This window comes from Lutra lutra, chromosome 18 (assembly GCF_902655055.1).
Source record: "Lutra lutra chromosome 18, mLutLut1.2, whole genome shotgun sequence".
Taxonomy (NCBI): domain Eukaryota; kingdom Metazoa; phylum Chordata; class Mammalia; order Carnivora; family Mustelidae; genus Lutra; species Lutra lutra.
In genome coordinates this window covers 16,463,853-16,490,875 of record NC_062295.1, presented here as the reverse complement: position 1 = coordinate 16,490,875, position 27,023 = coordinate 16,463,853, and the positions used below count along the sequence as shown (strand labels likewise).

Sequence of the window (27,023 nt, the reverse complement as noted above, 5' to 3'; positions counted from 1 at the left end):
CTGTCAACTTCACATAAAGATAATTTCACTCCTTCCTTTCCAAAATCTATACCTTTTATTTCATTGCCCTTTTCTGATACAAGCTAGGATTCCCAGTAAGATGCTGAAAGGAACTGATGAGAGCAAACATCTTTATTTTGTTCCTTATTAGAGGAGAAATGTTCAATACCAGGAAGATACAAATTTTTTACACATGTACTTAGATTCAGAAATTGTCACTTTTTCCACTTTTATTGCTACTTTGGCTTGGAGAGTTTTTTAAATACACTTTTTATTTTGGAAAAAAAATGTAGTCTTACAGAAAATTTGCAAAAGTAATATAGAGGGTCCTAAATACCATACATTCTCAACAGAGTTATAGAGCCTAAAGCCACAATGAAACAGATCTGTAGTATATCTGTGGTATTAAAATTTCATGAGAGGACATACTTAGGGAAAAAATGTCCAAAAGGCTTCTCTAGAAGGGAAATAATGAAACAAAAAGACTGAAAAATATTACTGATACCCTGCACCCAGCTTCCCGAATATGACATCTTATATTACCATGGTACATGGTACTAAGAAATTAGTATTGACACAAAATAATTTCTAGTTTATACAAACTTTGTTTGGATTTCACCAGTTATTCCCCAGTGTCATTTTTTCCCCCTGTTCCCACCTAGGATGCTACATTGGATTTAGTTGTCATGTCTCCATAGTCTCCTCTGATCTATGAAACCTTATTATCCTTTCTTGTTTTTCACAACCTTGAGAGTTTTCAAGAATACTGGGCATGTATTTTGGAGTACGTTCTGTATTTTGTATTTGAATGATCTTTTTTCACTAACGGAGTTACAAGTTTACAGGGGTAAAGTGTCCTCTTCTTCACATTATATCAGAGAACATTTGCTAACAACAACATGACATCAAAATACTCAAAATTATTTTAAACTCGTTGTCTGCCAATTCCAGTATCTAGCTTATCTGTCCACTTACTTATATTGACTCTTTTTTTCTTTTAATTTTATGTAACATTTTCCTGCTTGTTTGCATATCCTATAATTTTGGATCTTATGCCAGAAATTGTGGTGAAATGAACAGTGGACACTAAAGTGTATAATTGTTTGTTCTGTTTCCTTAAAGATGCTAGTCCCCTCCTTTGTCATACACCTAAAGGGAGGAGCTGACCATTTAAATTCCAAGAGTTTAGTTGAGTTGAGCTGAACCTGCATAAAAATACATTGTTCCAATGTACAGAAATTTTACACAAGCTTTTGGACACTGAAAATTTTAAATAAAGAATTCACCAGCAATATAGTAAGTTAAAAATTAACAAATTTCTATCACAAGCTTGAAGAAATGAAGGTATACACAAGTGACGGTTCTTATTATATTAGTTGGATATTAAAATAAGTATAACTAAAGATAGGCTCACCAGGATGTCCCCCGTTTGAATTACTTTGACTTCTGGGTCCCACAGAAGGAAAAGGTGGAAAGAGAACACCTGTTTCCCAGCCGTCAGTTCGGAAAAAAGTCACATACTTGTTCCTCTGAAAACTACTGAAACGCAGAAAATATTTTACCTATAAGGAGCAAAAAGAAACAACATCTGTAAGTGAAAAAATAATTGAGAATGAGAAACAAAAGGAAGTTAAAGAAAAATTGCACATGTATGATTCTGAGGCAGAGTGTCGAGCACTAAGCCGATTCTGGACATCAGCCAATGAAGCAGACTTGTTGTGTGGCTACTGTGGGTTTGTGGTAAGCAAACATTGCACACCATTGCCAATGTCTCTTTCCCAAAATAGACAGGTGGCATGCATACTGAAATGAAACATACCAAAAGGTATTGCTAATTTCTCTTCCCATTATGGCAGCCAAGTGTTCCAACAGGAAAATCTCTTCCTTTCCTAAAAGTGATTAGAACCTAAGAAAGAATCCCACATGAAGACAGATGAGATATGTGAAAGTATAAAAGTGAAATACTGCATGATTTCATTACTAAATGAAAAGATAATACTAATTCTAGAGAACTAAACTTCAAGGTAGATCATGATGGATCTAAGTAGCTTTACAAGACAGCAAATGGACCAGCAGTTGCCTCAAGTCAGGGGTCAGACCAGAGAAATCAGTACCACCAGGAGGGGCAGGCAGATATCATAACCCTAGGTAAATATTAATACACTCAAGTTACCAAGACAAAAGCTTTAGGCACTTACTGTGTGTTCAAGGATTAAGATATAGCACCTATTCCTCAAGGAGCTCAAATTCTAGTTGAGACACTCTCTCTCTCTATATATATATATGTGTGTATATATATATATATATATATATTTACACTACAGTAAATTCAGTGATAGTAATATGTACAGGGCATTTATGGGAAGATGGAGGAAGAAAGGGGTGGGTGTGGTTGGGAGAGAGACTGTAGAGCAAGTCACAGTAGCAATGTTAAAGGTAAGAATCAGCTAAGTGGCCAGAACAGTCGGGAGATCGTACAAGGTGAGGTTTGAAACTGTACCAAAAACATTTTTTTAAATTTTATTTTTTATAAACATATATTTTTATCCCCAGAGATACAGGTCTAAGAATCGCCAGGTTTACACACTTCACAGCACTCACCATAGCACATACCCTCCCCAATATCCATAACATCCCAGCCCCCATCAACCCTCAGTTTGTTTTGTGAGATTAAGAGTCACTTATGGTTTGTCTCCCTCCCAATCCCATCTTGTTTCATTTACTCTTCTCCTACCCCTTAACCCCCCATGTTGCATCTCCTCTCTCTCATATCAGGGAGATCATATGATACTTGTCTTTCTCTGATTGACTTATTTCGCTAAGCATGATACCCTCTAGTTCCATCCACGTCGTCGCAAATGGCAAGATTTCATTTCTTTTGATGGCTGCATAGTATTCCATTGTGTATATATACCACATCTTCTTTATCCATTCGTCTGTTGATGGACATCTAGGTTCTTTCCATAGTTTGGCTATTGTAGACATTGCTGCTATAAACATTCGGGTGCATGTGCCCCTTCGGATCACTACGTTTGTATCTTAGGGTAAATACCCAGTAGTGCAATTGCTGGGTTATAGGGTAGTTCTATTTTCAACATCTTGAGGAACCTCCATGCTGTTTTCCAGAGTGGTCGCATCAGCTTGCATTCCCACCCACAGTGTAGGAGGGTTCCCCTTTCTCCGCATCCTCGCCAGCATCTGTCATTTCCTGACTTGTTAATTTTAGCCATTCTGACTGGTGTGAGGTGATATCTCATGGTGGTTTTGATTTGTATTTCCCTGATGCCGAGTGATGTGGAGCACTTTTTCATGTGTCTGTTGGCCATCTGGATGTCTCCTTTGCAGAAATGTCTGTTCATGTCTTCTGCCCATTTCTTGATTGGATTATTTGTTCTTTGGGTGTTGAGTTTGCTAAGTTCTTTATAGATTTTGGACACTAGCCCTTTATCTGATATGTCGCTTGTAAATATCTTCTCCCATTCTGTCAGTTGTCTTTTGGTTTTGTTAACTGTTTCCTTTGCTGTGCAAAAGCTTTTGGTCTTGATAAAATCCCAATAGTTCATTTTTGCCCTTGTTTCCCTTGCCTTTGGCGATGTTCCTAGGAAGATGTTGCTGCTGCTGAGGTCGAAGAGGTTGCTGCCTGTGTTCTCCTCAAGGATTTTGATGGATTCCTTTCTCACATTGAGGTCCTTCATCCATTTTGAGTCTATTTTCATGTGTGGTGTAAGGAAATGATCCAATTTCATTTTTCTGCATGTGGCTGTCCAATTTTCCCAACACTATTTATTGAAGAGGCTGTCTTTTTTCCATTGGACATTCTTTCCTGCTTTGTCAAAGATTAGTTGACCATAGAGTTGAGGGTCTATTTCTGGGCTCTCTATTCTGTTCCATTGATCTATGTGTCTGTTTTTGTGTCAGTACCATGCTGTCTTCATGATGACAGCTTTACCAAAAACATTTTGACACTCTGTGTATACACCGATAAGCCTACATCAGCATCACTTACACTGAATCAGTGACTTGAGGGAATTTTATAAACATGAAAGGAATGAGGGAATGATGGGACAGAACATAAGATACCTACAACTATACTTATGACCCAGGGATTTTCTTTACTTTTTCATTCCATTGACAACCATCTGTATCTTAAATGTAGAATTATAGCTCTGTGCATACATCTGTGCCATAACTTGGTTATTTCCCTCAACACCAGGGATGAGGACTGTGTCAAAGCACAGTCCTCATCTCTCTTCTCGGAAGTTGTTATCAGAATCTCAGAGTCTGCCTATGTCCTAATTCTGATTCTGCTTGGCTAAGCCTTAATACTGTGTTCCAGATTTAGATTTTGGAGAAAAATGATGAGACTCGGTCAAAAGAAAGAGGTACATTTTCATGTTGTGTTTCATCCTGGTGAAGATGCATCTGCTTTAACACCTCAGGTCTTTTGACCTGGGAAATGTGTATGTACTTCACCATCACGCACAGAGTTGGAGACAGCAGCCATATTAGATACAGTGGTAAAGGTCAATGTCTCCTATGATTATGATTTATAAGGAGAAAACCTAGTATGTGGTGAATTCAATTCTTCCCCCATTTACCTAAAGCTCTGGCTAAATAAAAGCATCGGCACAAAAATTAGATATGGATTTAAATCTCTACTATGTACAAGTAGTATGATTGTGGGTAAGTTGCACTTAATAAATGAAATAATTATGCCCCTACTTCATTAAGCCTCAGAAATGCAAAGTACACTTATGATGTTTCTACATTAAAAACTTCTTACCTTAAATGGCAGGGGATCATTGCTATTTTGGAACTCATGGTCAAAAATAATAGCAACCAACACTTTTTTAGAGTTATTCTCTTGCTTAACATACTTTTCAAAATCTCTTTCTGAAGAAAACCCTTGAACTGTAGAGAGAAAAGAATCAAATGCATGAGTTGCCCACATAAAGGCAAACTATCTGACTGCCTTTTCTATCTATAAAATGGGAAAATGCTTTACATGGATGAAAAGCTATCAAAATATTAATTTCAAAATACTGCTGCTCAATCATTGGCATAACAAACTAATGGATATTAGGAATGCATAAAAATTTTTAAGAGTCTTACAAATTTGGGGTGCCTAGGTGGCTTAGCCGGGTAAGCGTCTGTCTTCAGCTCAGGTCAAGGTCGCAGGGTCCTGGGATGGAGCCCCACACTGGACTCCCTGCTAAGTGGGGAATCTGCTTCTCCCTCTCCCTTTGCCCCTCTTCTCGCTTATGCTCTCACTCTCCCTCAAATAAATAAATAAAATCTTTTAAAAAAGAGTTTTAAAAGTTTTATCACAAGTTTAAAATGTAACTAATCATTATAATAACTGCATAGTGAAATAAGGTAAGGAAGAGGGATATTTCCAATGTGTTTTGAAATTTCCACCTTGGAAGGAAATAACAAAACTGATCCATGCAATCTATTCAAAGTCTTAGAAGATGGGAATCTATAATACCTGATTTAAAAATACTCAGAAGTTGAATAATGAAACTTCCCAACTTTAATATTTGAGGTTATTATGTGTCATAATCATTATTTTTTGTATAGTTGGGAAATGCCAAGTATGCCGCACTTTTCTCAGGGTGAGCACAGCTGGGCTATAAATCCCAAAGGTATGAGAAGGATCTCAGGTACCAGAATCAGATTTGCACCTACACAAGGTGACCAGAAGCAAGATCAAACAAAGTCCTCAGAGAATTCAAATGATTAAAGCTGGAAAAACAAAGTCCATTAAGTTAAACAAAACTTGGAAACACAGCTGGAAATAGAATCTAATATCGAAAGTACACTGTCAACACAGTGAGTGTACAAAGTGTACAAGCAGGTAATCAGGCACACTTTGGGGCACGTAGCCTCTACTTCCGCATCTAAACCTAATTCATCCATCTCACCCACGCATCCTTTATGTCCCAGGAAACCTCCCAATTTCTTTGCCTTAACCACTGAATGTTGTGGGAATAGCCACAGGTCTTTGTAACTGCCTGGCCATGATTGATGAGGGACTGAGGAGGGACCCACTGGTCTGTTTTCATTAATTTAATTGAGCTTCAAGAAAGGTATTACCTGCTTAAGCAGAAGTATGAGAGATAAAGGGAGGGAGAGTGAGTTTTGAGTACTTTATGAGGCTAAGACGTGTCTTTGCCTAGATTTCTCAGAAAACAGAACTAGAGGGAAATTTCTTATTTATTTATTTTCATTTATTACCTGGGTGGCTTTATTTTTTCCCCAGCTTTATTGAAACACATGACACACAAAAAATGGGGTATTTAAGGTACAAAACATGATGATGATGATATATACACTGAGAAATAACTGCCAAGGGGCACCTGAGTAGCTCAGTGGGTTAAAGCCTCTGCCTTTGGCTCAGGTCATGATCCCAGCCAGGGTCCTGGGATCGGGTCCTGGGATCGAGCCCCGCGTCCGGCTCTCTGCTCAGTGGGGAGCCTGCTTCCTCCTCTCTCTCTGCCTGCCTCTCTACCTACTTGTGATCTCTGTCTGTCAAATAAATAAACAAAATCTTTAAAAAAAAAGAATTAACTGCCAAAATCAAGTTAATTAATACATCCATGACCACACAGTTACCACTTATTTTATTTTCAAAATTTTCTGGCCAGTTATTGAGGTATCACTGATAAATTAAAATTGTATATACGTAGGTTGTATAACATGATTTTAAGATAAACAATGTGATGTTTCAATATCTGCATACGTTGTGAAATGATTACCAAAACCAGGTTAATTAACACACCTATTGCCTTACATAGTTATCATCTTTTTTTGTGAGAACACTGCAAAATCTACTCTCTGAATAAATTTCATAACACTATACAATACTGTTAACTATAGTCATCATGTACATTAGATTGCCAGGACTTATTTATCTTTATAACTGAAAGTTCCTAAAATTTGACCAACATCTCCCCATTTTCTCCACTTACCCTCAACTCCAATGCAACCATGATCCTTTTCTTCTGAAACCATGATTCTACTCTGTTTCTGTGAGCTCAACATTTTTAGGTAACACAAAATAAGTGAGATAATATAGTATTTGTCTGTGTCCAGCTTTCACTTAGCATAATGTCCTCCAAACAGACATACTGTTACAAATGACAGGATTTCCTTCTTTTCTGTAGCTGAATAATCACATTTTCTCTATGTATTCATCTGTTGGTAGACACTTTGGTCGCTTCTCTATCTTATAAATAATGCTGCAATGAATAATTATGGACTTACATAGCTTGAAAAAGGGAGATGCACAGGGTGAGGGCCATATTCACCCTGGTATTTTCCCTGAAAGCATTTGCAGAAAGCTGCAGACTTACTGGGCTGAAGAAAAAAGGTGAGAGTTGAGACTGCCAAGAAAATAGCAAAGAAGTGAAAAATCAGCTTGTAAATTCCCCTGAAGTCACCAGTCAGCCCCCCATTGAAGCTGCCTAAGTTCAGATCATGAAACCAAGAGAATAACAGCAGGTAGGCAATATTGATGAACCAGACAATAGAGTTCAAGCCCCACAAAGGAAGAGGAGCCTTCATAAATATTCTGGTTTCTAGGTAACACCCCAGAAGAGCCATGCCCTAGGACAAGGTATAAGTTGCACAAGTAAAGACAAAAGTGAAACAGAGCACTCCTTATAAAGCCCCAAACCAGACTTCAATGGAATCAAGATGCTCTGTCAGTTTGCAATCATCCAGAAGAAAACTTAACTCTCTCTGGATAAACAAGTACCCTCAAGAGCCTCTAATGTTTTTAATTCACAACACCTGCCATCCAATAAAAATATACAAAATATGATATAAAAAAGAACTCAATGATTGAAGAGAAAAAAAATATACACAAATAATCTAGATACCAGAACTTTCTGGCAGTGACTTTAAAGTAACTATGGTTAGTAAGGTCAATAAAGCTAGAACATTTCTCTAGAGACCTGAAATCTATTAAAAACAGGACAAATGGAAATTCCAGAACAGAGAAATACTTTTAAAAACAATTCAATAATTCACATGACCCAAGTTTCAAAATATGTAAGCAAAAAGAAATTTTAACATACACACACATACAAACACATATAACCTATTTAATACTAACAACACCTAACTAGAAATGCTAGTATTTCTTTCAATAACTGAGAGAATAAGCAGACAAAAATGGTAAGAATACATATTTGAAAATCACTATGATTCATCAACTTGACAACTTTACCTGGGTGGCATTTATATAACACTATAAGCAAAACCTACAGAATACACAGTCTTTACAAATGTACATGGTACATTTTTCAAAATATACCTTAATGTGGGCATAAAAAATTCTCAAAATTTCAAACTGAAATCCTAGAATATACTGATTTGAGGAAATTGAAATAGAAATTAAAAAAACAGAAAGATAACACAAATTCCAAATGTTTTGAAGTAAAGTAATATATTTTTAAGACTCTCACACATCAAAGAAGAAATCAGATGGAAATTATGAAATATTCTGGGTAACCCAAAGTAGCCTCCAGTACTACATTTATTGGGATATTTGTGTTATATACTTAAAAAATTATCGGTATTCTACTGCTTCACTGTTTTGTTTGTTTGTTTTTTTAGTTAGTTATGTTTTCAGATGGCATCTACTCTCAAGGACCCTCAAATCCTTGACAGACAACAAAAAGTTGAAAAAATATACTACTGAATACACATGTGTATTTAAAGGAAGAGGCACCAGAGAGATGCTCACCAAACTTCTGACTGCACTTCTCCCTGGGAGAAAGAGGAGAAAAACTGAGAATGTGAGGGTAAGCTCACTTGGGGGCTTTTAAGATAATTGTACATAGCCCGAGTCTTCTCTAATGCATTCATATACATCTTCTGTAACATTTTTATATGAACAATGTTTGAAATAACTGACCACTGAGAGTGCATCTAGAATCAGGGCTCATGCTTAAGCTGTGTGTTCCTTTGGCACACCATCATATATAGCCCTGGGCTCATACTTACCAGGCTTAAGAAGCACAACCAGAAACAGTATCACAGAATACAAGGAAGACAGTATCACAGAATTGGATAGTAACCCAAGATAATATAAATTGATTATCTAATTTTTAAATATTACTATGTGTTTTGGGCTCTAGGAGAAAATATTTTATATGAATTTAACTCTCAAGTATAATAAAATGTATAATATTATACATAGGAGGTTACTATCTGGTTATAAGGATATACCCTACAATGTTTTACTTGGGAGATTAATGTCCAGTTAAAAGATAATACATGTATCTTCACCGAAGCCCAATTTAAAATGTAAAATAACACATTTTTTTCAAAAAACTTTAATTTCTAACCTGAGAAATTATAGTGTAAATCCCTCTTCACCAGTTCAATGATGTTCTTCACCACAACACTTTTGGAAGGCACGAAAGCCAGTTCCCATTGACCAGGAAAAGTGGTGGCCATTTCAAGTAATGCAGGCAACTCATCAACAGGCTGAAGAGAGTAATTGAAAGGCCCAGACTTCTTTATAATCAATGACTTGCGTGTTAACAAAAGTGTGCTAGCAAATAGCAATGTTAGAATGAATTCCACAATTAATGCCACCAATTGCCGTCTCTAGGAGATGGGGAAAAAAAAAGGATTATGTTAAAGTCCTATGAGTTCATTACCTCTGCAAATGCCTAATTGTTTTATACTAAGAGACACTTCTTTTTTTTTTTTTTTAAAGATTTTATTTATTTACTTGACAGAGAAAGATCACAAGTAGGCAGAGAGGCAGCCAGAGAGAGAGAGGGAGAAGCAGGCTCCCTGCCAAGCAGAGAGCCCGATGCGGAGCCCAATCCCAGGACCCTGAGATCATGACCTGAGCCCAAGGCAGAGGCTTAACCCATTGAGCCACCAAGGCGCCCCCAAGAGACACTTCTTAAAAGAAGATACATAGCTGGCAAAAAAAGAACAGCTTCACTCTATAATAGCAGTAATTTCCTGGGCCATTTTTTCCTCTCCTTTCTACGTGTCATTCTGCTATGAGGACTCTTCGTATTTGGAAGAAATACCCCCAGCCATAGAACTGACAAAAATACAACAATATAAACTGAAGTGCAGTGATCAGTTTGTAAGAATTTTCCCATTATGGTGTCTTAGATATTGCAAAAATCCTACAGATAGCTCAACTTACCTTTAAAATAAAATTCTTCCACAGAAGAGCCATAAATTTGTAAAACCATAAGAAATCCATTCTTCAACTCTATGGAGGGAGTAAAGAATTTACAAAAAAGAAATTAAGATTATATAACAAAATATAAATTTTAGACAAAAAATTACTTAAATTCGAATTGCTTCATTTTCTAGTCAAGCTTAAAGGATGACAAAAAGAAACAATAAACATTTGAAATATTGGAGAAGCTTTTTAGCCCTACATCCTTACTCAGTATCTTCTGAGTTTCTAATATTTATAAAACTTCAAGCACAAAACAAAGTTCAGTAAGTTATTGATGCAAGTTTCCAGGTAAATTTGACCAGTACTTTTCCCAATTATTACTAAAACACTATTTAAGAGATAACACCAAAAATCACCATCAGCAAAAGGACAAAATGGTATGCAGGAGCTCCTGGGTGGCTTGGTGGGTTAAGGCCTCTCTGCCTTTGGCTCAGGTCGTGATCCTGGGGTCCTGGGATCGAGCACCACGCACTGTCAGGCTCTCTGCTCAGCAGGGAGCCTGCTTCCCCCCCTTCCCTCTCTCTGCCTGCCTCTCTGCCTGCTTGTGATCTCTGTCTGTCAAATAAATAAATAAAAAATCTTTTTAAAAATGCTAGTAAAATCACATCACAGCTACAATCCCAAAATGCCACTCCACAATTACCAAGATTAAAAGTACCTCCATTAATAACATTACTAATGGGAACGGATTCATTCTTATACTTCACAAATATTTGCTGAATAGTAAGTGACATGTTAAGTGTAGGTATATAATGGGAAACATAACAAATAAAACCCTTCCTTCATGGTATGGTGGCATAGCAGGCTATTAATAACCCAGGAGCTGAAAGTTGGACTGTCTAGGTTGATTCCCAGCTCTACTAATATCTGTGTGATCTTGAAAACTTGACTTAAATTCTTGCAGCTACCAGGGAGAGAGATAAAATTCAGGGCCTGGAAGGGGAGACATTATTTTAGGACCTCACCTTATAAATAATGATGTTAGTGAAGGAGACTGGCTTTCCCAGGAACTGCAGGGCAATTTCAAATTTCAATCTTTGATACCAGATGAAGGTATCCCATATTACAAAGGCCTACAGCTGCCTGGTATAAAAAAATAAATCCTTTCTGGAAAAAAAAAATATCCTGTAGAGTTAGCTATTCCTCCAAACAATTTTTCTGCATATAATATCTGGCACTCCTTACATCTGGGGTAGAGTTATCTGTACTAAAATTTAAAATAACGCTTACCATTTTCAAGGCAAAAAACATAGAAGGTTTAGAAATTCCACAAAAAGACATTAGATTAGGATCTCAAAGCGTGAAGGAAGAAGGGCTCCTAGACCTATGCATAAAAGCTAAACTATAAAATATAAGAAAACAGGAGAATATCTCTGTGGCCTTGGACACACAGAAATTTCCTAAAGTGAATGAAAAAATCACAAGCTGTAAAAGAGGGCTACATCAAAATTTAAATTAAATTAAATTTCTGCTAATCAAAAAATACCATTGTGAAAATAAGGAAAGCCAAAGAAGGGGAGAAAACCTTTTTAACACATTTACCTAACAAAAGACTTATATCCAGAATATATAGAATATATAAAGCATTGCTACGAGCCAATAATAAAAATATAAATAAAAATATGACAACCCGGGGCGCCTGGGTGGCTCAATGGGTTAAGCCTCTGCCTTTGGCTCAGGTCATGATCTCAAGGTCCTGGGATCCAGCCCTGCATCAGGCTCTCTGCTCTGCAGGGAGCCTGCTTTACCCCTCTCTCTGCCTGCCTCTCTGCCTACTTGTGCTCTCTCTCTCTCTCTATGTAAAATAAATAAATTTTTAAAAAATCTTTTAAAAATATGAAACCCAAACTTTAAAAATTGAAAAAACTTTAGAAAGACATTTAATTAAAATAATATATATGAGAAAGCATCAAGACAGTGACCTAAGTCATTCCCAACATCATTCGTCCTCCAAAAAGACCAGCTAGTAACTATCCATAGTCAAGACAGCACTATGAAAACCCCAGAACCAGGCTGACCTGACTGAGCAGGTGGCCACATCTGGCCAGAGAGCCGAGTGAACAGTTCTATCTCATTCGGATCCTAAGCCAAAGAGGCCTACTGGCCATGGGGCCTATCCTATGACCCCATCCATGCAAGGAGGCAAACTGGTTCAGCCACTATGGAATACAGTCTTGCAATTTCTCAAATAATTAAAAACAGATCTGCCATATGACACTACAATATCACTTTTGGGTATTTATCCAAAGGAAATGAAATCACTATCTCAGAAACACATCTAAACTGCCATGTTCATAGCAGCAAGATTCGCAAAAGCCATGGAAACAACCTAGGTGTCCATCAACAGATGAATGGAAAATATGATACATAAAAATAAAAACACTCTATCTTCAAAAAAAAAAAAGAAAAAAGAGAGAGAGAGAAAAAGCATGGTATGTATATGCAATGGAATATTATTCAGCCATAAAAAGGAAATACAATAACAGTATCAAAAATATGCACTCGAGGGCATTACAGTAAGTAAAATAAATAAGATACAGAAGTACAAATACTGTATGATTGGTGAGTGCTTAGACAAGGGATGGGAATGAGTGAAATAGGTGAAAACAGTCAAAAAGTAAAAACTTCCAGTTATGAGTAAATTCTGGGGATGTATGGTACAGCATGGTGACTATGGTTCTTAATATTGTATTACATATTTGAAAGTTGCTAAGAGAATAAATCTAAAAGTTCTCACAACGCACACAAAAAACTATGTGAGGAGATATATGTGTTAACTAAGTTTATTGTGGTAATCATTTACAATATAAACATATGTCAAATCATCAGACTATGTACCTTAAACTTATACAATGTTTTTTTTTTAATGTGAACTGATTTTTTTTTTTAGATTTTTATTTATTTATTTATTTGACGGAGAGAGAGAGATCACAAGTAGGCAGAGAGGCAGGCAGAGAGCGAGGGGGAAGCAGGCTCCCTGCTGGGCAGAGAGGATTGGAGGATTCTGAGATCACGACCTGAGCTGAAGGCAGAGGCTTACCCCACTGAGCCACCCAGGTGCCCCAAACTTATACAATGTTTTATGCCAATTATATACTAAATCTGGAGAGGGGAAGATGTATATATTGCCAAGTAGCACAGAAAACTGATTTTAAAATGGACCAAAGTCTTTAGCATACAGCTCACCATAGAAGGCATACAGATGACAAATAAGCATATGAAAAAATGTTCCATAGCATATATCATCCAGTAAATGTAAATTAAAATAACAATGAGATACCACTGCACATCTAACAGAACCAAAATCTGTAACACTAATGATACCAAATGTGATAAGTATATAGAGCAAAAGAAACTCTCATTCATTGCTGGTGGGAATGCAAAATATGTAACCACTTTTGAATGGAAAAGAATTGGGCAGTTTTCTACTAAACTCAACATACTCTTACCATACAGTCCAGCAATTACAGTCCTTGGTATTTACACAAAGTAGTTGAAAAATGTATGTCCATATAAAAACTTTCACAGGGATGCTTATAGAAGCTTTACTCATAATTTCCAAAACTTATAAGCAACCAAGATATCTTTCAGTAGATGAATGGATAAATACACTATAGTACACCCAGACAACAAAATATTCAGTGCTAAAAAGAAATGAGGCATCAAGCCATGAAAAGACATGGAAAAACCTTAAGTGCTTAATGCTCAATGAAAGAAGCCAATCTAGAAAGGCTACATTCTATGATTCCAACAATATGACATTCAAGAAAAGCAACACTATAGACACAGTATAAAAAGATCAGTGGTTCCTAGGCCTTGGGGGTAGAGGGAACAGGAATGAATAGATGGAGCTGAGGGAATTTTTAGGGCAGTGAAATTATTTTATATAGACACTACACCAGTGGATACATGTCATTAGATATTTGTCCAAACCCACAGAATGTGTAACAGCAAAACTGAACCCTCATATAAACCATGGACTTTGAATGATAACGATGTATAGTTAAGTGTAAGAGTCATCAATTTTAACAAACATTACACCCTGTGAGGGAATGGTATGAGAGAAGCCACACATGCACACGGGTTGTGGGTATACGGGAAATTGCTACACCTTTCCTCAATTTTCCTGGGAGCCTAAAACTGCTCTTAAAGAAGTAAAATATTAACAAAAAAGCACAGGAAAGACTTCTCAACATCTTAAGTCATCAGTGAAACCAAAATGAGATACCTCAACATACACACTAAAATGACTGACAACACATAATATTCGAGGTGATGCAAAGCAAAAAGTCTCATAAATTACTGGTGGGAGTACAAAATGATACAAACACTTTGGAAGGCCTCAGCAGTTTTTCTAAATTATTACTTATTTTTTAAATTCCAGTTCAATTAACAGAATGTTATTTTAGTTTCAGGTGTACAATATAGTGATTCAGCAATCATATACATTACTCAGTGCTCGTTATAAGTGTGCTCTTAACCCCCATCATCTTTTTCACCCTCCCCACCCACCTCCCCTCTGGTAACCACCAATTTGTTCTCTATAGTCAAAGAGTCTTTTTTAGTTTATCTCTTTCTTTCTTTATTCATTTGTTTTGTTTCTTAAATTCCACATATGAGTGAATCATCTGGTATTCTTCTCTGACTACACTTAGCACTATACTATTTAGCTCTATCCATGTCACTGCAGATGGCCCGATATTTCTTTTCTATGGCTGAGTAATATTCCATCATATATTTATCTATATAAGATATAATATTCCATCATATATATATCTCACATCTTCTTTATCCTTTCACCTATCAATGGACACTTGAACTGTTCCCATAAGTTGGCTATGGTAAATAATGCTGCATGGGTGCATGTATTTTTTAAATTAATATTTTCATTTTCTTGGAATAAATACCCAGTAGTTGAATTACTGGATCATTATGGTAATTCCATTTTTATTTTTTTTAAGTTTTAATTTAAATTCCAGTTAGTTAACACATAGTGTAATATTAGTTTCAGCTGTACAATATAGTGATTCAACAATTGTATACAACACCCAGTGCGTATCACAACTGCACTCCTTCATCCCCATCACCTATATAACTCATCCCCCCATCCACCTCCCCTCCAGTAACCCTCAGTTTGTTCTCCATAGTTAAGAGTCTGTTTCTTGGTTTGCCTCTCTTTTCCCCTTTGCTTGTTTGTTCTTAAATTACACACATGAGTGAGGATGCTTGGGTGGTTCAGTCAGTTGAGCATCCAACTCTTGGTTTTGGGTCGAGTCATGATCTCAGGGTCCTGAGAATTGAGTCCTGGGTTGGGCTTAGCGTGGAGTCTGCTTGTACCTTTCCCTCTGCTCCTCCCCCTGTATGCTTTCTCTCTCAAATAGATACGGTATTTGTCTTTCTCCAACTTCTTTCACTTAGCATAATACTGTCTAGCTCCAACTGTATCATTGCAAATGACTAGATTTCATTCTTTATGGCTGAGTAATATTCGTGTGTGTGTGTGTATGTGTGTGTGTGTGTGTACATACCACTTCTTTATCCATTCATCAGTTGATGGACATTTTGGCTCTTTCTATAGTTTGGCTATTATAGATAATGCTGCTATAAACATGGGGGCACATGTATCCATTTGAATTAGCACTCTTATGCCCTCTGGGTAAATACTTAGTAGTGCAATTGATAGATCAAAGGATATATCTATTTTTAAATTTTTGAGTCACCTCCATACTCTTTTCCAGTGTGGCTGCACTGGTTTACATTCCCACTAACATGCAAGAGGATCCCCTTTCTCCACCTTCTCACCAATACCTAGTGTTTCTTGTGTGGTTGGTTTTAGCCCTTCAGGTATGAGGTGATATCTGATCCTAGTTTTGATTTGCATTTTCCTGATGATGAGTGATGTTGAGCATCTTTTCATGTGTTTGCTGGCGAACGAGAGGTCTTCTCTGGAAAAATGTCTGCTCGTGACTTCTGCCCATTTTTCAATTGGATTATTTGTTTTTGGGGGCATCAAGTTGTATCAGTTCTTTATATATTTTGAATACTAACCCTTTACTGGATTTGCCATTTACAAATATGCTCTCCCATCCCATAAATTACTTTTAGTTTTGTTGTTTCCTTCACTGTGCAGAAGCTTTATATTTTGATGTAGTCCTAATAGTTTATTTTTATTTTACTTGCCTCAGGAGACATATCTACAAAAATGTTGCTGGCAGCCAACGTTAGAGATCTTACTGTCTGTGCTCTCTTCTAGGAAATTTATGGTTTCAGGTCTCATGTTTAGGTCTTTAATTGATTTTGAATTTATTTTTGTGTATGGTGAAAAACCATGTTCCAGTTTCATTCTTTCACATGTTGTTGACTAGTTTTTCCAACACCATTTGTTGAAGAGACTGTCTTTTTCCCATTGGATAGTCTACTTTCCTGTTTCAAAGATTAATTCACCATACAGTGGTGGGCTTCTTTCTGGGTTTTCTGTCTTGTTCCATTGATCTATGTGTCTATTTTTGTGCCAGTAACATACTGTTTTATGATAACTTTGCAGTATAAGTGGAAGTCTGGAACTGTAGTATCTCCAACTCTGCTTTTCTTTTTCAAAATTTCTTTGGCTGTTTGGCTTTTTGGTCTAGTTCTGTAAAAAATCCCATTGGCATTTGAAAGGGATTATATTAAATCTATAGGTTGCTTTTGGTAGTATGGACATTATAACAATATTTGTTCTTCCAATCCATGAGAATGCAACTTCTTTGCGTTCTCTTCAATTCTTTCATTAGTATTTTGTAGTTTTCAGAATACAGGTCTTTCACCCATTTGGTTAGGTTTATTTCTAGGTATCTAAGTATCCATCTAGTTTAATTTGTGAACAAAATTGATAAACATCTAGCCAGAATTATCAATAACACAAGAAAATGGCCCCAAATAAAATTATAAGAGAGAAATAGCAACTGACACTACAAAAATAAAAAGAATTATAAGAAGATATTAAGAAAAATTATATGCCAACAATCTGGACAATCTAAAAGAAAGGGATAAATACCTAGAAACGTATAACCTCCCAAGCTGAATCAAGAAAAAAATAGAACCAATTTGAACCAATTGCCAGCAATGAAAGTGAATCAGTAATCAAACAACTCTCAACAATTTACAGTTGCACCAAAGACAATAAAATAACTAACGGTCCAGGAACTTTTTTTCTCATGCTCTTATAGTGATTAATATCTTGAAATATTAACTACATGTTTTTGCTTCAATACTTAGTGTTTCATCCCCCAATATTTTTTCCTTTTTCTTCCTTTCTTTTTTTTTTCTTTTCTTTTCTTTTTTTTTTTTTTTTTGTCTCAAGGACTAAAGAGCAACACTTACACCTAAAAAGACAGAGGCCGGTTCTCTCCGTTTATCCTTTCTAGGATAAAACAACAGATATGAAGTTATGTACAAAGAGGAAAAGCAGTTTCTTAGGGTCCTATCATCCTATCTCCTTCACTATACTCCAGATAGACATGGGAGAATCTTTGGGCTGGAGATGTCTGACTCCAAAAGAGCCTAGCAAGGAAACCACCTGGCCCTCAATATCCTGTCCCTTGTTAAAATGAAAAATAAAACAATCAGAGACCAGCCTTGAAAATTCCCTGAGCAGACAAAACCAGTTTAAACATACAAAGCTTAATTTAGCTAGGCTGACTCAACCTCAATCAATTCTTGCTTATGCCTTTGGAAATCATAAGCAAAACTTAAAACTGTTTTCCCAAAATTGCTATAACCACTAGCCAGTCTCTATCATTTAAAATATTCTAATATCATAACAAATCACTATGAGGAATAAACAGTCACTGCCTTCTCATGCTATAAGCTGCTTTATGACAATATATCCAATCATTCCATGTTTTGCTTTGAGTGCTCCCAGTTCATGAACTGTCTTTTTGGTGTATGCCCAAAACTTTCAGTAATTACTACTTCAGTGATTGGTTTTACTTCTACTATTTCTGAACTTTTAATACCCTAAATACTAAATGCGTTCCCACTCCTGTCCACCCCAAACTTGGATGCAAAACTGGGGTGGGAGGGAAAGGAGGAGGAAGTTGAAGGCACATGAACTTAGACTGTGTGAAAAATTTAAGGCAATCTATTGATGTGTGGACTCTAAAAAAAATAAATAAATAAAAGGAGTTAAAGAAAATTAAACCATTACAATGCCTACAGTCCTAAATTCTTAGAATGAGATTTATACTCACACACTTTTCCTTTTCTGAAAAGCACTGAGCTGTTCTGAATGAAACACAGCAGCTTTCTTAATTCTGGCAAAAGAGATGTACCTTTCCTTTTAAATCTTCTGCCTAGTTTGCATAAAATGAGGTGATCAAGACGGCTTGAATGTTCCTCTGAGCTGGACTAATACCATACATGTGACTCTCCCTGGCTGTAGGTCCTGACCACCTTTTTCTCTGCCTGTCTGCTTTAGAAAACATTATACAGCCTTTCTTTGTTTAAAACATAATGTAACTCTTTTTTACAAGCCTCTTACCTGTTTCACCATCCCCAAACTCTCTCTCTGAAGGACCTGGAAGTCATCCTTTGAAATGTAATCCTGAGGGAAGACAGCACCCCATTCCCGTCTCTGTAGGAGTGTAGGAGCTAGCTTCTAATAGGCACCAATAGAAAACACACATGGCCTAATCACAGAGAACCACAGGAACAAACTTCAGGAAGTTACTCAGTGTGTTCTACTGGTCAGCCTCCCCTTTACAGTCCTCCAGCACATTCCCACTGTCTCATTCAGCCCTTAGACACCTTCCCATCCTTTGTTTCAGCAGAACTGAGCTCAGACTCAGTTCTGACTTCTCTTCCCAGTTCCTAGAGCCTTGCATAAAGTCTTCCTTGGCTGTTCAACTTAGTTCAGTGCAATTTCTGCTTTGGCAGAGGAGAACTAAGACAATTGAGCTTCCTGCAGCACTTAACTTCCACACCCTTCCTCTACTTATGGAACATTTACTAGGTTCTATCAGTTGAAATATTCAAATTACCCTCAGAGATGGGTACAAGTGATGTCCAGTTTCTTTTAGACAATGATACCTAATTTCCATTATTGGGTCATTGCTATAATCCGAATGTCTGTGTCTTCTCCTTCTCCCCAGATTGGTATGTTGAAATCCTAACCCCAGTGTGATGGTATCACCATCAGGGACACGTGGCATGTGATTAGGTCATGAGGATGGAGCCCTGATGAATGGCATTAGTGCCCTTATGACACAGGCCCCAAGAGCTCCCTTGCTCCCTCCGCCATGTGAAGGACACAGTGAGAAGATGCCTGTTTGAAACAGAAAGCAGCCTCTCACCACACACTGAAGCTGCATGGAGCTTTGATCAGAGACTTACCAGTTTCCAGAACTGTCAGAAGTACATTGGCTGTGTTCAAGTCACCCAGCCTGCAGTATTCTGTTACAGCAGCTCCAGATGATTGGGACAGTCATGCAGCAAATAAATTTGGATTCCCCAGGCCTAGACCCACAACATGTGCCTCCAGAGCCCTGACTTTCAAATACTTGGCACAGCCAAAATACAAATTTGTTTAATTTGCTCTGGTTAGCTTCTCTGTGTGTTTCAGGGTCCAGAGAAGTGGCTTTCACTTCCTGTGCTTGTTTTGGTGGTTTTGAGGGGGAGGATACTTTCTCCCCCCTGAGAAGCCCTGGATGCACTCTCCAATGCAGGGGGACCTGGAGAGGGAAAGGATGGGAGTGAGGTCCAGAGAGGGACAAGCAAAACGGGGTGGAGGGTCAACACTGGGTGTGGCGGCCCCTGACATTCGACAGTGAGGTATAGGTAATATTATGTATATTACACACAAGAGGATTTGGGTATCATTTTGGAGAGGAGTCGAGAGGGTTGTGGAGGGTTCCAGTGTATTTGGGGGTTTGGGGTGTTATGCGCTGTTCACACTTTCGGGCTCTGAGCTCAGAGTGCAGCAGGCGGGTCGGCCTCCAGGGCAGTCCGGGGAGCACCTTCCGCCTCCCCGGGGGAATCTGGGGAGAAGACAGAGGGGTAGCGAGGTCCCACACTCACCGCTCAGGTCTCGAAACCGCCAAGGCCACACCTCCACCTCCACCTCTGAGGGACTCGCGTCACCGGCGCCGAGCCTCCTCGCAACGCCTACCCCAACCGCCCCGCCACCCGCCGCCCGCCGCTTGAGCGCGTCCCGCCGCCTTCCTCACGCATGCGCGCACTCGCCCAGTCCTCACCCCGCCCCTGCAGCCCTTGTGCGCTCTGGCTTCACCGCCTTTTCAGCCAGCGTCCCCCTCTCCCACATGCGCACCGGACCCTCCCCGGGACCCCTCAGAGCGTGAGGCCTCACTAAACTCTTACTTCGCACGCTGCCCCAGGCCCCAGGCCCATCCATGAGGGCCCTACCTCGGGCCCTTTCGCTTGCTCCCAGGCGCTTCGCCTCTGCACCCCACTGGACGACCAGACCATCCTTCCCTCTGTCGTTGGCTTCCCTCTCCCTCATGTGTCATAGTCACCCTCAGAGGGCCAGTACGGGTGGCAGGAAGTGGGAGGAGATTCAGTGGCCGCCACCCTCCAAGGTTGTGGGCATCAACAGAAAACTTGCGGAGGTGCAGGCACAGGGGCCCGCAAGCCCGCTCCCGGGGCTCCTCAAAGCCCAGACGCGGAGCGACCCGATCTAAGGCGCGCCGCCACTCGCCTCGCCCGGGTGGCATGCGCCGCCTTTGCCCGTGGGCGCTCCGAGCGTTGAGACCACCCGCTCCCCACTGCGTCCTCTGCGCGCCCTGCCCTGACCCACCAGCCACTCAGTGGGCCTCAGCGCCCCACCTGTCTCATGCTGCTCCAAGGCGTTGATGGCCGCTTCTCTTGGCGCATCCTCCCCGCCAACAGGCATCTCCACTGTAGCTTGATGGTTGGAAGCCCAAGTTCTGAACTCAGGGCAAATCTCTTCCCTACTAGACCCGGTATCGGGTTCCGGCCTCTCAGCGCTAAATGGAGCTGGGCTCTTGAACGATCAGGTTAAGCTTTGTCAGGAGCGGGTGCTGGAGGGACCCTGCAGGACCAAGGGCTGCTGTTCCAGGTTCAGGTGTTTTCTCTGATTCTTCTTGCTATCACCTTGCGGCTGTCAGCAGCAGGTGTGGAGGACATTTCGCAGCCTTCACCCTACAGGCCCAACCCTCATTAACAGTGGATACTCAGTGACTCTCGCAGGTGCCCCTTCTTACTACCAGCCCGTCAACAACCACAGAAAAGTTCCCTGCTTGCTGGGTCCAGCCAGTTCCCTGTTGGCCGGCCTAGGCAGCCTGTACTCCACCGGGACACTTCCTGCTTGCTCAGCAGGTGTGAAAAAGCCTTGACCCAAGTCCAAGGAATTTTCCAACTTGACCTTCTCCAAAAAGATCTGAATCTCAGCCTTGGGGAGGAGTCTTCTTCCAAGTTTGTTGTTTCTTCCTTGCGTATTTTCTCTCTGCCATAGTGTATTCTTGAGCCTTCTCTGTACTTTCTTATGGTTAACTCCCTGTTAGAGTTAATAAATTCTTTTAACTTTCCCTGTTCAAATTGCTGTGTTGTTTCCTGGCTCCTAATGGGGATGTTGACAGATATATTTGGTTGCTTGCTGGGTCATCCTGGGTAAATCCCTTTACCCCTCTGAGCCTCCATGTACTATGAGGATAATAGCAGCACTACCTAACCCAGAGGTTTGTAGTAGGATTAAATGATGCAATGTATGTAAAGTGCTTAGTAGAGAAATGTATACATTTTTTTGTTGTTGTTTCTTGCTGGAAGATAAGAGGTTGGGTGAGAAACAGGGACAGTGAAAAAGACTACCTGACTAAAGGAATTTTTTAGAGGATCATTAATAAAACCAACTGATGATGAGCTGCAAATAAATAAAATTAATAAAATAAATTTAAATTAATAAAATGACTTTCCTCTCCTTTTTTAGAGATGGCCGCCTGGGAAATAAATTTTGCAGTCACTGAAATCACGTGGCAGAGATCTATCGGTAATATTGGTTGGAACCCACAGAAAGTTATACAACAGCTAAAAACTGGATATCACTTCATTACAATATCCAACTGAGGATATAAAAACCATCACCCCCAAACCACCCCAAAAATAGAATAGCTTCAGTGACTCTTTCCATCTTGAAATTTCAGGAGGATCTTTCTCCTTGTCTGTTTATCTGCACATGAATCTAGAGCAGTGATTAGATTTCTCATGTGTTTTTATGGGGGACTCCATGTGCCCAAACAAGAATCACAAGAACTCTGTCTCCTTCCATACCTTATTTCTCCATTCATTCTTAATCAGAGAATTGGGCAAGAGTAGAAAAGTAAACATACTATTTTTTTTTAAAGATTTTATTTATTTGACAGACAGAGATCACAAGTAGGCAGAGAGGTAGGCAGAGAGAGAGGGGGAAGCAGGCTCCCTGCTGAGCAGAGAGCCTGATACGGGGCTTGATCCCAGGACCCTGGGATCATGACCTGAGCCGAAGACAGAGGCTTTAACCCACTGAGCCACCCAGGTGCCCCTAAACATACTATTTTTAAAGAATGTTTTTTCTTCCTTTCTTGGATTCTAAATATTATTGGTGCAAAGATTCTCTTATATAGACAAATGTAGAATCTTGTTTCAAATTTTGGAAATAACTTATCCGCATAAATGTTGACACTGATTTTAACACTTTTTGTTTTTAAATTTGTGTGTGTGTGTGTGCATGCACATCAATATCCATGGGAAAGATAATTTGTCCCCCAGGCCTTAGGATCCTCTTACCTATAATTCAGCTGCTAAAACATAAAGCTTTTGCTCTTCAGGCTATCCCATCTGACAGCCTGATCATTTCTGAATGTTTCTGTTCAAACATTCAAAATACTCAGGAATAAGTCCTTTTCCCGACCCTGATAAATGCTGCTCTTACACGTTCCTAGCATTGAAAACAGGAATTTTACCAAGTGTCTTTAGATTTGTACATGCCATCCCTGTAAATCTACAAAGAATTAACATATGGTCTCCTTTGGGGGACTCTTTATTACATAAATAAGATATACACACAGAAATGATATACACACAGAAATGCCCCTCTATGTATCCAAGTATAGTAGAGTACTAAGGAAGACATAGTATCATTAGTTAGAAGTGAATTTCATTGCACCTTTTTGTTTCAGTCACCTCCTTTGTTCTCTGGGTTAGCAAAGTTCAGGAAGACTTGTTCCAGTGTTATCTGACTGATGGAATAGTCTTCTAAACTGAATTTCTCTTTAACTTCCTCCAAAATACCAAACACCTTTAGCAATGACAGCAATAAAAAAGTACAGTTACCATTGCAGCCATCCCCTCCAGCGCCCAACCCAGATGAGCCTCTCCACCACTTCCTCCAACTCCTACCAAGTTATTGTTTGATGACAAAAGGCACAGACAGGGGAGATGAGAAAATGACAGATCATTGAGAATCTGTGAGGAAGCAGTTCTCTGTTCCCATTTTCTTGAGGGAGACAAAAACTGTGATTTGGAGGTGGAAATTTGAAGCAATTAAACCCTAGGAACCATTGAAAAGTAACTTATGGTCTCTGCTCCTTCTACAAAATCAGGCTCCCATTCTGTGTGACAGTCCCAAACACTTCCCATCATTAGTGCTTTCTTAACAAGTAACATTAGAAGAGCATGGTTGCTACAATCACCTTTCCCCAGCCATTGTCCTCTCTGGGAATGTAGTAGTTAAGAATCCCTTGATTCTCCTGTTTTAATTCACTACCTAGGAAAGGAAAGATAGATGAATAATCTTATAGATTTCATTTTAAAGTTTTAAAATATTGCAAAATCATCTTAATTATACACAACAAAGGGGTGAATAAACGTGGCAAATAAAAGAGGGACGTTATCCAAAAGCTCACCTCTTTAGTATACATGACATGGTTACTTCTTTTAGCAGGCTTCAGTCATAAAAAATATTATTAGCTCATATGCACAATGTAAAAATCTTGAGTCTTCTAAAATGCTCTTGTTACTATAAATCAAGTTTTGAGACTATGAACTGCCAGGATTGTCATTCTGGTTGTGCATGCATGCATGTAGAGTGTGTTTGCTGGGGAGTAAAGCGGGGCAAGACTTACTACTCTTCACACACCCTGTGAAAGAGGAAATCACACATATAAATCCCCAGATGTCAGGTTGTGTGTTCTTATTTCTTTTACAGGTGAATAAGAATCCACTGGTGGAATGAGAGAGGGAAGGGGGGCTATCCATTTCATACTTATCATTGCATATTTTCAAATTATTACCAGTTCAATTAATTGGGGTTATAATTGTTTTAAAATATATGTCAAAGTAATCAAAGAAGTCATGAGGCTGAGGTGGGTCCAGTATCTTGGTAGCCTGTAAGCAAATCAAAACCTAAACCAGAGTAAAATGCACTTGAATCTCAGAAAACAAAACTCAAGAACAGACAGCTACAAATAGCCAACTAAATTTTTGTAAATTAGGCAACTGCTTAAGCTATAGCAAACCAAATATTCCCTTCCTTACCCACATGTCTTTTCTATGTAAACCTCTCCCTTAGCTCGTGGTTGTGGATTCCTCCTCATTACCTTTAGCATGGTGCTGCCCAATTAAAATTGATAAATGCTCTAATAAACTCTTGAAAATTGTAATATGCACCAGTTTATCTTTTAACAGTTTTGGTGTCAGAACATGGGTTCAAAAGTGCCCTCCTGTCCAATGGCTCTGGGAGCAAAGAACAAACACACATAGGTACTCGCTGAGCCCTTTGTGCTCACTACTTTCACACTGTGCTCGAAGATTGTGGCACTTCAGAGTGCCTGGCTAGACAGTTAATAAACACATGCCTCCCTGGATAAGACTAGTTGAAAAGCAAAGGAGTCTCTGGAAAACTGGACGATTTTAAGGTTTCTGGGCTGGAAACTGTTGGATTCTCGTGGCAGCTCAATGGACTCATCCAGGGAGTAAATGCTTGACATAGGAGGAACATTTATCTTAGAAGGTCACCCACTCCATGCACTCACTGTCTGCACACCCATCACAAGCACATTTTGTTCATGCATTGTACAAATAATTTTATTTAGTTGTCTGGGTGTTCTTGTAGTTTCCTAAACCTCTTTAAAAGGATTATTCTAAATTCTTTGTCAGATAGTTCATAGATCTCTCTTTAGGGTCAGTTATTGGAGATCTATTAGTTTCTTTTGGTGGTATTATGTTTACCTGATTCTCCGTGGTCCAGCACATTTCACTAAGTAGTCTCCTAGACTTTATAGATCACTTCAGCAGGGACAGATCTTCCGCCATCAGCTTGAGGTATTGGACTATTTATGTGGTAACTTCCACGGGCAGGCAATGCTTGTTATCAGGGTCTTGGTTTGGGTGGGTCCAATACTTGTGCTCTGAGGTGGGGGGAGAAGAGGGGTGGCTATCTGTGTTCTACGGTTTGATTATCCTACCAGCTGAGCTTGCATTCGAGCATTACCTGGGTTCTGTAACCACTTCTGCTCAGATGAAGTACAGGCTGTGTTCCTTATCAGGGTGGTGCCAGTAGGTGTTTGGACTTCAAATTGGAGCAGGGCTAGGGGCTACACCATTGCTTTTGTTTGGGGGAGGCCTTGGGCTGTGCTCCCCAATGGGATGGTGTTACCATCTGGTCTCTGTGTTCCAGTGGAGCCACAAGAAAGGCCTAAGAGTCAGATAAGGCCTAGGTTGTGCTCTAAAATTATGCAGGGGCTATGACTGTGTCTCAAACGGAGGGCAGGATGGCTGGCTGGCCCTTAAGATCTAGTAAGCTGCTAGCTGTGTTTCATTGTTGGGTAAGGTCACAAGCTGGGCTACTTTTGGGGGGCCTCCAGCTGTATCCCATGGTTACATGGAGCTAGAGACTGTGATCCACAGTTGGGCAGAGTCACTGTCTGGGTTCTGTCTTCAGGTAGGGCCACCAGGTATGTTCCATGACTATGTGGGGTCATGGCTGGGCTCCATAGGCTTTGTTCAACCATTGGGCAAGGTCACAATCTAGGATCTGCTGGTGAGCAGTACCACAGGCTAGGTTCCAAGGCTGTCCAAGATCACTCTGCATGCTCCCTGGTTATGTGGGGCCAGAGACTATACTTAACAGTAGGACATGACTGTTGGTTTGATTCCCAGTCCAAGCTTCCTAATCAGGTCGGACATAGGCGACACTCAGCAGTTGAGTGTGGCTGCAAATTTGCTTCTCTCTCCAGGTAGGGCTATAAAAAAAGCTTCATAGCTGGTATAGCTTGTTGGCTGGGGACCCATATTAGGCAGGCTGCCCACTGAGTTTACTGGCCAGATAGGGCCAATGGCTCAGCTCCACAACTGGGCAGATCTATCAGCTGGAATCTCTGACAAGATAATGATGAAAATACAGCTGTAGGGTGGCCTTATTGGCTTCCGGTTCTCTGGCCAGACTTCACCATTGGGCAGGACTGGAGGCTATACTCAGCAGTTGGTTGGTAATTTGCATTTGCTTCTCTGGGCAGCAAGGCTGTAGAACGGGCTCCACACCTGGCACAGCTTGTTGACTGGGGACCCAAATCAGGCAGAAGTACCCTCCAGCTCCCAGGCCAGACACAGCACCAGCTCAGCTCTGCAGATGAGCAGAGCCGCTGACTGGGAACTCTGCTCCAATGCCAGTACAATTAACAGTGTGGTCTGCCACGATCTGGGTGCTGGTTGCTTTAAGTACCACCCACCTTCTCTGTTCCAATGTGATGCTCAGTGGCAAATCTCCTCAGTGATCTCTGTAAGGTGAGACCCAAGTGGGCCTCCCAGA

At 39.6% G+C, this 27,023-nt stretch overlaps 2 protein-coding genes across 10 annotated transcripts in view; both read right to left on the bottom strand.

Annotated features, from left to right (window-relative positions):
* Window positions 1–20,390, bottom strand: part of LOC125090540 (phospholipid-transporting ATPase ABCA3-like) — a 127,559-nt gene extending 107,169 nt beyond the window's left edge. The window contains exons 1-5 of one of the 2 annotated variants that reach the window (XM_047713302.1): window positions 20,282–20,390; window positions 10,184–10,252; window positions 9,357–9,621; window positions 4,784–4,911; window positions 1,415–1,562 (exon numbers count right to left, since the gene is read on the bottom strand). In XM_047713302.1, coding sequence (XP_047569258.1) covers window positions 1,415–1,562; window positions 4,784–4,911; window positions 9,357–9,621; window positions 10,184–10,243 — 601 coding nt within the window. In that variant the 5' untranslated portion in view covers window positions 10,244–10,252; window positions 20,282–20,390. Of the gene's footprint in view, window positions 1–1,414; window positions 1,563–4,783; window positions 4,912–9,356; window positions 9,622–10,183; window positions 10,253–11,190; window positions 11,311–20,281 lie in introns of those variants that run through there. The other variant, XM_047713303.1, reaches the window with a different exon arrangement.
* Window positions 20,391–23,247: 2,857 nt separating this feature from the next.
* The window catches only part of LOC125091001 (phospholipid-transporting ATPase ABCA3-like), a 186,545-nt gene continuing 182,769 nt past the window's right edge, over window positions 23,248–27,023 (bottom strand). For all 8 annotated transcript variants that reach the window (XM_047714346.1, XM_047714349.1, XM_047714348.1 and 5 more), the window contains 2 exons: window positions 23,908–23,981; window positions 23,248–23,513 (listed from right to left, as the gene is read on the bottom strand). In XM_047714346.1, coding sequence (XP_047570302.1) covers window positions 23,391–23,513; window positions 23,908–23,981 — 197 coding nt within the window. In that variant the 3' untranslated portion in view covers window positions 23,248–23,390. The remainder of the gene's footprint in view (window positions 23,514–23,907; window positions 23,982–27,023) is intronic.